At 43.4% G+C, this 12,876-nt stretch overlaps 1 protein-coding gene across 1 annotated transcript in view; it reads left to right on the forward strand.

The window, feature by feature from the left end:
* The window catches only part of EIF4E2 (eukaryotic translation initiation factor 4E family member 2), a 32,578-nt gene extending 22,509 nt beyond the window's left edge, over window positions 1–10,069 (forward strand). Inside the window, exons 6-7 of the mRNA XM_068281266.1 lie at window positions 5,525–5,661; window positions 9,383–10,069. Of these exons, the coding sequence (XP_068137367.1) occupies window positions 5,525–5,661; window positions 9,383–9,422 (177 nt within the window). The 3' untranslated portion in view covers window positions 9,423–10,069. The remainder of the gene's footprint in view (window positions 1–5,524; window positions 5,662–9,382) is intronic.
* Window positions 10,070–12,876: the final 2,807 nt, after the last annotated feature.

The following is a 12,876-nucleotide window of genomic DNA, read 5'->3' on the forward strand; positions in this document are numbered from 1 at the left end:
TTTTGAGTTTTCAGCACATACGATGAATCTTCTGGCCAAGGGTCTGGGTTTTTGCCCCAATAGCGCCTTGGATAGGTTTGAATATGTTAAGGATTTACATCTTTTTGCGCGAAAGATCGTGCTAAAGATGTTGCATAAAAGGAAAGAAAATTCTCCTCTGGGTGGTACCATCTCCGATTGGAAGGATTGGTCCAATCAGGACTATAGAGCTCTAATGGATCTGGTGACACTTAGTGAGGAAAGTGGGTGCACTGGTGAGGATGATTTGTTTGGATTCAGTGTGGGGGAGAGAGCTGTAAGTGATTCCATCAACCAACAATTCAGGTCTCGTTCGACCTCGTTCCCCCCCCCCCCCCTTCTCCCTATGTCCGAGTATCTACTCATTTGTTTCTCTAGTAGAGGAGGATATTCGTAAATTATGTATTGATAAGAATCAGGCTTCCAATTTATCTGTGGAAGAGTATCAAGCGCTTGAAGAATTGCGCAAAAATAGGGACATTATCATTAAACCTTCGGACAAGTCGGGGAACGTGGTCATCATGAGATCTGAGCAATACACTTACATGTGTCAGAAAATTCTTAAAAATAGGGAGTGGTATTGCAGGGTCCCTGCATCCAGGGTCATCACCAACCAAAGAAGTTTATTTGATCTTATCGATACAGCTGTAAGAGAAGGAGTTATTGCCGCTGAGGTGGGTAGCTATTTAAAGGTGGAGAATCCTGTCACACCCACCTTCTATGCTCTACCTAAAGTGCACAAAAATTTAGCTAGACCCCCTGGACGACCCATTGTTTCAGGCAATGGGTCTCTCACTGAGAAAGTAAGTGTCTATGTGGATAGGCACTTACAGTCACATGTCCATCGATTACCCTCATATGTGCAAGATACATTACATCTTCTTACTCTTTTGGAGGGATTGCAGTTACCCACTAATGCCTTGTTGGTGACCCTGGATGTGGAGGCCCTGTACTCCAGTATACCACAGCAAAAGGGAATTGATGCTGTGGGTAGATTCCTAGGGGAGATGGATGTTGCGGAGATACCGCATAATCGGTTTCTTTTGGATTGCCTGGGATTCATTTTGCAGAACAATGTTTTTACCTTTGATGGTGTCCACTACCTCCAGGTGCAGGGGGCAGCCATGGGAACCACTTGCGCTCCCTCCTTGGCAAACCTGTACCTGGGGGAGTGGGAGCGCCATTTATTTGGTAGTGATGCCCTCATCATGTACCCGTGCCACATTGTTTCGTCGCACAGGTACATTGATGATGTGCTCATGTTCTGGACCGGTGGTGGAGAACTACTGAATGAATTTATGACAATCTTGAATCAGAATGATTGGAATTTGAAGTTCACCATGGAGAGTCACCACAGCTCAATCTCCTTCCTGGATCTGACTGTCAGTGTTGATGATGAGGGCCGTCTATCCACCCAGATTTTTCATAAATCGACGGCATCCAATGCCTATCTGCATGCAAACAGTGCGCATCCGTCTCATACTATACGTGGTATACCGACTGGACAATACCTACGTGTCCGGCGTAACTGCACTGATGATATTACATTTGAAAAAGAAGCCAAATTGTTGCGGTCGCGCTTTAAAGAAAGAGGCTACAAGGATCGTTGGCTTAAAAAAGCATATAAACGAGCTAAATCAACTAATCGTCTTGATTTATTACAAAAGAGGCCTAAGATTAAATCAGACTTTAAAGAAACTCGCCTAATTACGAGATTTAACGATCAGAATCGGGAGGTGGACGGCGTTCTTCAGAGACACTGGCACATCCTCACCAGTGACACTAATATTAGGGAATTTATACCCTTTAAACCACAGATTACCTACAGACGTAGTAAAACCTTGAGGGATCTGCTCTCTACTAGCCATTTTTGGGGAAAGAAGGGACCGGGTGATCATTGCGAAGTCAAGGGCACATATGCTCGACATGTTCATCTTGAACATCGAGGCAACGCACATTATATTAGATTTATAGGACTTGATGTCGTACACCGGCACCCTAGAGGAGGGAACATAGATAGAGCCTTACTTCAATTGGAATCTCGATGGATTTTTACCCTTAGAGCCACGGAAGGTAAAGGACTTAATGACAGCATCAACTACCGGGTCTTTCTCCCAAACTAGGCTTGTGTTTGAGTAGGATGCCCTGATTGCCGGTTGTGTGCGGCCTTGTTCTCGTGCTCATGTTTACAACTGCTGCTCCCCGCTTCGCCTGCTTGTATGGGCGCTTTTTTGCCCTAATCTCGTCTTACTGTTGCATTGGTACTGCCTACCTGATAAATAGGACATTATTTTGATATATGTCCTCAATGTTTATAATTCACGGCCTTTTCATGCACTCTGGTTGTTATTGTTATTTTTCATGTTATTATATTAACCTAATTGGAATGGTGTAGTAATTATGGCAGATATAGGCCTCGATTCATCATTCTCTTTGAGATAACTTTTTCCAGTTTGTTAAATTACCGAATTCGAAGTTTAGCGATTTCTAGTTGTATTCATCAAGGTTTTTCCTTATTCGGTGTGAATTCGATAACAATTCGGTAACCATTCGGTAACGTGTCGATATTTCCATTTTACAGTGGTACTTTAACACAAGGCCATAAGATTCCCATGGAATTGTGGGTAAAAGGCAGTCCTTTGAGCACTACGTAGCAACATTCTGAATAGGGCTTAAAGAGGAACTGTAACGACAAAACGGCCCCTGGGGGGTACTCACCTCGGGTGGGGGAAGCCTCAGGATCCTAATGAGGCTTCCCACGCCGTCCTGCGTCCCTCAGGGGTCTCGCTGTAGCCCTCCGTACAGCGGTGACGCAATATTTACCTTCCTGGCTCCTGCGCAGGCGCTCTGATGGCTGTCGGCGCCGAAGTAGGCGGAAATACCCGATCGCCGTCGGGTCTGCTCTACTGCGCAGGCGCAAGTTTCCGGCGCCTGCGCAGTAGAGCGGACCCGACGGAGATCGGGTATTTCCGTCTATTTCCGTGCCGAAAGTCGCCACAGCGCCCCTGCTGGAGCCAGCAAAGGTAAATATTGAACTGACAGTCAGCACAGTCGCCGGCTGTTCGGAGGGCTGCGGCGAGACCCCCGTGGGACAGAGGACGGCGTGGGAAGCCTCATTAGGATCCCGAGGCTTCCCCCACCCGAGGTGAGTACCCCCCAGGGGATGTTTTTCATGTTACAGAGTCTCTTTAACACCTGGACCAGGATTCTGGAAGTGGTTGGGACAATCCCACAATTTGATAGGAGCCTTTTCTAAAAAATTATAGTGCAGCTAGCAAATTAGTTAACCCTGACACTGCCTGTGTTCTCTTACAAGATGATTCAAGAGAAATGCAGATGTCGTGTTATAGCAAATAAATCTATTCTCTTACAAATTTATATGGTTGCAGACCTTATTCTTGCCCTTCTGCGCCTTTGAATCACTCTCAGCTGATACATAACCACTTCAAATGGCTCCCTTCTCTGTCAGCAATGATCTGACAGGAATAACGACAGAGCAGTGAAGGAGATAACTAATCCTAAATGTAACGCTAAACCACGCCCACTTTCTTTTTCATGAATTGCATTTTATTCCGTTTTAGCGAATCGTTACCGAATGTTCGCTAAGAGCTGTAGATAACTTTGATGAATCCTGAAATGAAGTTAACAAATTTGGTATTTTACCAAACTGTTGTTAACAAATTTGCTAAGTGTTGATGAATCGAGGCCAATGTCTATCATCAGGTGATTGTACTTAAATCTGTGCTTTATATGTTGGTTGCAACTTAGTATTTAATTTGTACCTTTTTTTTGTATCATTATTATTTATTTTTTGTGTTCTCCGGTCCTTGCCGCCTCCGCTCCGCCCCCCGCGCTCCCCATTGGCCAGCACGCCGCACATGGCATACGCCGGACGGAGCTCCTTCCAGCTTTGCTGACTTGGAGCGCAGTTGCGCTCCAGCGCCGTGCGGCCAGGCGTATCCGCGTCTTTGCGCGGACGCTCACGTGGGGTGCGTGGCGGGCGGAGCTGGGGCTGTGAATGGATGCGATTATTATAAGAACGCCATGATGGCGTTCTAGTAACATGCTCCTCGCTGCTGCCTTTGAAAAAGCCGTTAGTAAACGGCGAAAAACATGTCAGGCTATTGTCAGCAAGCCTGCTCCGCCTTTCTACCGCTTTCTACCGCTTGGGACTCTTCATCAATCTTCACACTGTGACATGGCTAATATCGAGGTGGACTGGTAACTATATTACATCTCTGTGATTACATTCATCCAGCGCTGGGCCTGCTCTTTGAATGATGGAACTTGTGGTTATCAGTATCCAAGTGACACTGCTGACAGGAACATGCTTCAGTGTGGCCACAAATGCACTTATGCTTTAATCCGCTGCTGAGGCTCAATATAAGTGGACAATTGCCATTTGGATTGCTGCTGGAACTTTTCTTGCTTTGGCTTCACACTGCATGCCTGCTATCTATGCTGATCTCTACATGCTACTGTTCATTTACAATCTGTCGCATGCTTTGAAGCCTTACTAACAGCATGATGCATCTCATCACCTTCCAATAACAGCTGCCTATTTTTCCATCTGGTGTTATTTCACCCCTGCGAGTGGGGGGTGCAAATTTGTGGAACGTACAGCAGTAATACTTTTCCTTTCAAAGGTTTTTTGCTCACTTGGCCCCTGCAAGTGGGGGGCATAGGTCCTTGGACTTTTGCACTTTCTCCTCAGCGCTAAGGATGAGATACTGTTCTACTATGCATTGTGCCATGTGTTTCTCAAACCAGCCATATGATATAATGCTGTTGGATTAAGTCTATGGGGACTGCAGCCCCATAGCTATCACCTATTTCTATTTATGTCACAGAGTATTTAGAGCCTGAGTGGTTTTATTAGGCGGAGCAGAGGTTTATATACATTTTTTAAATTTTCTATCTATTATAGTGGTTTATATTTATGTGGTGTTAGATTATGGTATATTGTTGATCAATAAAGGTATTATTGTTTTTCATGCACCCAAGAGCCAATTCTCTTATTTGTTGCTTTATATACACTTGTATAAATACATTGCACTTCTAAATCATGGGCTTTTAGTTCGGAATCTACTGCAAACAAAACAAAACAAAAAATACCCCTCAGACTAAATAAAATAATAATATATACATATATATATATGTATGTGTTTGTGTGTATGTGTGTGTGTATATTACATAACCAAAAAGTGTGAGAATGCCAAGAGATGTGTAAAGCAGTAATCAAAGCAAAAGGAGGCTACTTTGAAGAGCCTAGAATATGACCTATTTTCAGTTGTGTCACACTTTGGTTATGTACTATACTTCCACATGTGTTAATTCATAGTTTGGGTGCCTTCAGTGTGAATCTACAATGTCTATGTCTACAGTGCGAATCTCTATGTTCATAGTCATGAAAATAAAGAAAACTCTTTGAATAAGAAGGTGTGTGCGTACTTTTGGTCTTTACTATATATATATAATTTTTTTTTTTTTTTTTTTTTTTTTTTAGGAAGACATCATCTCTATATGGAATAAAACTGCCAGTGACCAAGCAACAACTGCTAGAATCCGAGACACCTTAAGAAGAGTCCTGAATCTGCCTCCAAACACAGTCATGGAATATAAAACACACACAGACAGTATCAAGTAAGTTTGAAGCAGTCAGGCTGGCCAGAAATTGTCTTCCTAAACTATTACCATGCATTACCGCAGACAAGCCAGCTTTTGTACACCCAATTTTGGGGGTGCAGTTGGAGTCTGTTTGCCTGTGGGTGATAAACTATGTGCGGAGTCCGTTTATGCGGAGCGTATGTTGGTAGCGTGTCAGAAAGCAGAGTTACCTCTCCTCACCCCAGCTTGTATCTTTGCGTGTCCCAGGCAGCTTCTGAACTGGCTGCTAGAGTTCCAGGCTCATTGCGGTCACATGACAGTGAGCCCAGGGCTCTAGCGGACAGTTCAGAAACCACCAGGAAGAAGCAAAGATGTAAACTGGAGCAAGGATAGATAGCTCTGCAGCAGGGACTCACTTCCAACACACACTCTGCATAGAGGATTGTGGGGGTATCAGATAATTGACAAGTCACCGCATTTGGCCTATTTTTTAGGCAGAAGGGGGGGGGGGGGGGGGGGCAGGATCAGCCTATTCACAATGATACATATGATAGTCCTGTCTGGCATTTACTAAATAGAAAGATATGTTAATGTTTTTGAGTACAGTTGAGGAAATGTTCACTAAAGGAGATTCTTACATAATACACAAGTAACTTTTAAAAGATAGATGAGCGTGTATCCGGAGTCCTAAATATTTGTGTGGGGAAGTGTTTTTGTTTTGTTTGTTTTTTTGTACTCCTTTTTGTTTTATTCTTAGAGGAAACCTGAAGTGAGTAAAATTATTTAAAATAAACACATGATGTAGCTGCAAATGAATATTACATACTAACCTCACCGTCCGTTCCTCTCAGAAGCTCACCATTTTCTTCTTACAGTGATCCCTTCCAGTTCTGACAAGATTTTGTCAGAACTGAAATATACCTGTTGCTGTCAGTTACAACTGAATGTGCAAGGTAATGTCCATGTTTCCCTATGGCTCAAGTGGGCGATATTACAGTTTAACTGTGTGCTGACTGGGAAGCTGTTATAGGGTAATGGCCATTTTCAAAATGGAGGACAGAGAATTCCATCGATCACAGTGGACAAACAGGCCGCAGGAGAGGAGATAGAGATTGATGAGCAGACTACATGGGAGGTAAGTATGACCTGTGTATGGTATTTTGACTTTTTATTTTCAGTTCAGGTTCTCTTTAACCAACTTTTTAAGATGCAGTCATGTAGTGTATGTACTGTAGGGTGTCAGAGCATCGGTGGCTGCGAAGATTGTGGTGCCATTAATGCGTCTGTTGCAGCACACAACGATGCATGCGGTTTACAGCGCACAGCGGGTGCATTGCCATAACAATGAATTTGACATGGAATCTGCCCAGCAACAGATGCATGGACACTGGGCATTCACTGTCAACAAGCCTAAAAGGAATAATCTAGATACAGCATATGAGCAGAGTTTGTTTTTGTTTTTTTACATCATTTTTTTTTTACATCATACTTGGTGGAGTTCTTCTTTAAAGGTTATCCTTAGGTATAGACTGAAACGGCTTCAGTTTTTTTATTTTTGTTTTTCATCCTTTGCAAAATCCTTTGATCTTTAAGCAATATTTATACAACTAAGTCAAATTTCAAGGAGATTGCATGATGATAGTATTTAAAGAGACACTGAAGCGAGACTAAATCTCGCTTCAGCTCTCATATATAGCAGGGGCATGTGTGCCCCTGCTAAAACGCCGCCATCCCGCGGCTGAACGAGGGTCCCTGCCCCCCCAATCCACCCCCCGCAATACTTGGTCGCAGACTTAGTCGCTGATTTTCCTTCCTGGAGGCAAGGGCTAACGGCTGCAGCCCTGCCTCCCAGCGCGTCTATCAGACGCGCATCGCCGCCTCTCCCCCGCCCCTCTCAGTGAAGGAAGACAGAGGGGCGGGGGAGAGGCAGAGATACGCGCTGACAGCCGCGCGTGGGGCAGGGCTGAGGCGGTTAGCCCTTCCCCAATGCGGAAATGCTCCCCCGCATTACGGAGGGGATTTGGGGGGACAGGGACCCTCGGTAAGCCGCGGGATAGCGGCATTTTAGCAGGGGCACAGGTGCCCCTACTATATATGAGGTCTGAAGCGAGATCTATTCTCGCTTCAGACTCTCTTTAATGGGAACCCTATGAAGCATATGGTGGCTGTCATATGTATTTCCTTTTAAACAATACTAGTTGCCTGGCAGTCCTGCTGATATCTCTTTTGGCTGCAGTAGTGTCTGAATCACACACCTGAAACAAGCATGTGGCTAATCCAGTCAGACTTCAATCAGAGGACCTGATCTGCATGTTTGCTCAGGGTTTGTGGCTAGAAGCATTGAAGGCACAGGATCAGCAGGACAGCCAGGCAATTTGAATTATTTAGAAAAAATACTAGCAGATTGGTGCCCAAAGTACACCAGACCAACAGCCCTGCTCAGTCTATCCCTACCATTACCTGTGCACATACTGTGTAGAGACTCTTATTAGAGATTCAGATTTTTTACTTTCTCTTTTTTTTTCTTTGGTTGCTCAGGGCATTGGAAGAATTTCACGGCCTGGTAAACAACAGCGGCCGCTGAGAGTATTCTCCCACTCTCCTTGCACCCAGCGGTACGGCCTTATTTTAATCCTTCCTAAAAGTCACCTTTTTTTCTTTTCTTTGGATCGTCTTTGGCGGGATTCCATTTTTGTGTGTCTGTGGCCATGCGTCTAACAAGAACATAACGTTGGGGTTGTGTTTGCTGTCCATGGCCATTGACAGAAGCAATGAAACCGTTTAACTACTTTATTACCAGCGGTCTCTGCTCCCTTAAGGACCAGAGACTGCTGGTACAAGAAACAGCAGAATAACGAATACAGACGAATCGCCGCACATACCCTCCGCAATCGCCGCCCACACTGCGCGCCGGGAACATCAGCCACCCACTCTGCCGTTTCTGATGGCAGAGTTCCTGTAAGCCAGTCAGGAGCCGCTTTTATTGGCTTCTGGCCCTGCCTATCAACCAAAGCAGCCAATGGGAGCTGCTTACATTCATAGACAGGGTCAGGAGACAATTAAATCGGCTCCTGACCCGCTCACAGGGCTCTGCCATCATAGAGACGGCAGAGAGCATGTGCGCTGCAGCAGGGAGACAGCGGCAAAATCATCGGGAGCGATGAAAGCGGCAAGAACGCGCGGCGACGGTGTATTGAAATCTACACCCTGGCAGCCAGATAGCCATCAAAACAGGAAGTAGATTTCAATTAGCACGGTCTTTAACTAGTTAACTTCCAAATAATGTACTGTAAAGTTCTGGAACTCGACCATCCAGTTGTCACAACTGAGGTCCGCAAGGGGAGCAGTGGGTGCGAGTCTTGTGAATTTTTGCAGAGCAGTGCACAGCGGAAACAACTTACAAAACCTTACTCCTGTAGCTGCTATGCTGCTTCCTCGTACGGCTCCCGGCATGCCACCTTCCCCAAACCGGGTCACATACATGCTTGTGAAGAGGACTAGTGCCTGGAGGTTTTGCAAGTTGTTTCTGCTGGACGCTGCACTGCATTTCATCTGTAGGGGGGAAGTTAGTGTTACATTTCGGTCCGGTTGCTTGAACCTACCCATATCCGGCATCGGGCAATCCCTGCCTGTGATACCGCATACCAGGGACTTTAATGTGTCTTGTTTTCCATGATTATTTTACATTTTGCTTGAAATATTGTTTTGTTTGGTTTGTGTAACTTTCCTGCCCTTATTGCCCCTCTTCTCATTACAGGGACAAAACAAGTTTCCGGAACACAAAAATTGCATTGTGAGCTGTTCTATCCTGAGCTGACTTTTGATAGGTTTAAATCCATTACTCGCATCTTCCAACAGTATTGTGTGTGTGTGATTTACAGATGACACCGCCTCATTCACTTCTAGGGCAGCCGAGCAGTTCACGGTACCGGAATTGCACTGTCAGATCTCCATCAGGGATGGGATCTATGGACTTCCTGTATCTTGCCTAGATTCATCCTCCCCTCATGAACTACTCTCCACAACTGCTTGCCTGGGAAGCAAGAAAAGCAGCAACATTTTGTTTCCTTAATATTTTTATTTGTGATTTTGTTACTTTTCTATGGGACAGCAGGTGACATATATGTATGTTTTTGTTTGTTTTTTTACTTTTTTTTTTGTCTACATAGTGGCCACTCCAGTGAGGATGGAGTTAAATGCTTTCGTTTTTCGACAAGCAACCTCTGCTCCCACAATATGCCTTGTAATGTCTCTACAGCACTTTCTTAATTTCCTTTCATGTTTTATGCAAGGGATTTTGTGTATGATAATAATCACCCTTAACAGACCCATTACTGAGACATCAGTGTGACTGCAAATGCTGGAGTGTAAGGTCAACCTTCATATATACATATGGAAATGTCAACTGCTTTGCTGCTGCTCCATCATTAAAACGTGGGTCTCACTTTGGTGTTTGCTGTTTCTATAGTTTGTATATTGGTGAGTGATAGCAGGCACTGACCTTAAATACACAGCACTGGAACGAGCCGGCTGTGCCAGAAAACATTCACAAGTTGTTGAATGCCACAGTTTTTTCTGTTCTCAATCCCCATCTCATGGATCTTCCCACTACTAAGCCCAATTGTGATCATGTGGCTACTAGGAGTCTTATAAAGATACCAGAATCTGCCACGTTTAGAATATTTACCAGTAATCCTGTGATTCTCTAAAGAATTGCACACCACAAATACCATTGGGGTCCCGCCTGCGATTCACAAAAGAACTGCAAACTACAATCGCGGCAGAGCTGCAGTCAGTGTGCTCGCCACCGCCTCTTAAAGCCTGTGTGCACGAAAGCCTGCCCACCACGCAAGCACAGTAAGCGGTGGTTATGGGGTGCGCATGCAGCTGTGTCTTTGCCATGCATAATTACAGCTGTTGTTTAGCATTTAAGATAATTGATTTTGGAATAGCAGCAGCATCCATTATTGTCACAATCAGTAAGTACCTGTCACTATGGACACTTTACAATGCTGGTTGTAACCAGCAGCATTTTATTTTTTCTTTTGATTTTTAAACTTTACCTAAAGTCCACATTTTAATAGGGATAAACTAATATCTCCGCCTCCTATCCGTATCTTCTGTTTACATTGACTAGATGCACCATGCATGGTTCAACCATCCTCAGCCTGCTCTGCCTGCTGGGTCAGCATGATCATGCTGGAAAGAGAAGGAGAACTCACACACAGACACCTTCTTCTGCCCAGTTATCTCATTAACATCACAGAAATCAAACCGTTTCCTAACATGCCTGATCATTGGTTTCCCTGAGACCTGTCTCTTAGCAGGTGCATGTAGCTGCCATAACACATGAGATAATTGCTCTATCTACTGCCCTCTCTTAGGTTACTCTAAGTATATCCATTTGAATATAATATAGCACTCAAAAAGCTTCATTTAAAATAAATTTAATTTTTATTATAATAAATATAATTCATATTGAACATTAATGTTACTATTCTTTTATTGACTTTACAGAATCCATAAAATTGTGTTAATATTAAAACAAAATGATTATTTTTAGTAGAAGAGGGGTCTTTGGAAGAAGAAAAGTAGGTTGAAAAGGAGTGAAAGGATTAATGCTGGAACTGGAAAACCGATTGCTTAATTTTGACATGATAATGTCACTCCTCTGTGTGCTAATTTTATGTAAATTAGAACAAGGGTCTTCCACAAACGCCATTTTAAAGTGGACCTGAACTCTTGCAAAGGACAGAAAGAAAACCGAGAGAAATGCAACCTGTATGAATTTAGAGAGTTTAGCCTGTCTAATTCCACCTCATCTGTGACTACTCACAACTGTAATTTGATCTCTCAGCCGTGTCAGCTGGTTGCGTCAGCAGAGCAGCTAATTTGTAAACACAGGATGTTAACAATATGTCTGCTTTCATGAAAGCAGGAAGTAGACACACTGCAGATATATTACAGGATTTGCATCAGCTGTATCAAAGACATGTTTTTTTTCTGTAAAGGTTATTATGCTGGTGCTTATATTTTAGGGCAGAGAGGAAGTTCTGAGTTCAGGTCTGCTTTAAAGAAGCACTCTAGTAACATATAGTAGAATGCAGTCGATTATTCAGGATGCCCACTTTATGATCATTATGCAATTTTGTTTTGGGAGCTGGATGACCGCCTCAGAGATATGTACTCGAGATGACATTTGCTTGCTGACAAAAAGCTTCACAAATATTGACCATAAACTTTTAAAGTGAAAGGAAAATGCAACTGGGATTAAAGGTAAATTACAGAAAGACAAAAAAAAACATTTGGAGAAAAAAATATAAAATTATTTTTTTTTTTTCTTTCCAAAAGTGGAGAGGAAAGGTCTCTGCATCTTCTGGAAGGAATGCTGCATCTCTGTGTCACCGTTACTTCAGGCAGCTGAATGGTACCACGTGTCATCTGCAAAGAGGGTGACACTGAGCTCTAGCTGAAAAAGAAAAGCTCATGACCTCCCTTCCTCACATCCAAAAACATTGATATAACTGTTAATTCCTAAACTACTCATGTAAGGTGGTAGCATGTAATCTATATTGTGACCCACTACAAATTCACCAGAATGTTTTGGGGTACGGGGAAGTGAAGTCATGCTACCAAAAAGTAATTCTTCACAAAAATACTGTTAGTGCAGATAAAGAGTGTTACATACTGCAGTCCACCTTTCTGCTGGTCATTTGGGGGGGGGGAAATCCTTTTTTTTTTTTTTTTTTTTTTTTAAAAAAACAGCCACCTGGTGGCATTATTGCTCTAGAACATGGAAATTGCTATATATGTTGTCAGCAGACTATGCTGGCCTACGCTAAATAATCTCCCTCCTGTCATCTTTTTTGAATCTCAAGATTATGGCCTTGATTTACAAACGTGTATTCCAGCAACCTCTATCCCAGGACAACAAATGACCCAGCATTTAATAAGCATTGTCTGTAAGGCTGCAATGTTTTATAGGCTGTTTGCCATGACAAAGTGTGCTGAAAGGTGAGTGAAACAGTGGTTGTGTGATTGGTGCAGAATCTGATCAACCCACCATCCATTTTATAATGGATGTAGAGAATGTAATGTGAACTTTTACCTTGTTAAGAAAAACGTTATATCTTCAGATTTGGCTGGACAGGTGTCGCTAGAACTAATGTAACGTATTATTTTAGATGGATTACCTTATACATTATACACGTGGAATCAGATCCTCAGCTACTCCACATTGCTTAGAACAGG

This window comes from Hyperolius riggenbachi, chromosome 4, assembly GCF_040937935.1.
Source record: "Hyperolius riggenbachi isolate aHypRig1 chromosome 4, aHypRig1.pri, whole genome shotgun sequence".
Taxonomy (NCBI): Eukaryota; Metazoa; Chordata; class Amphibia; order Anura; family Hyperoliidae; genus Hyperolius; species Hyperolius riggenbachi.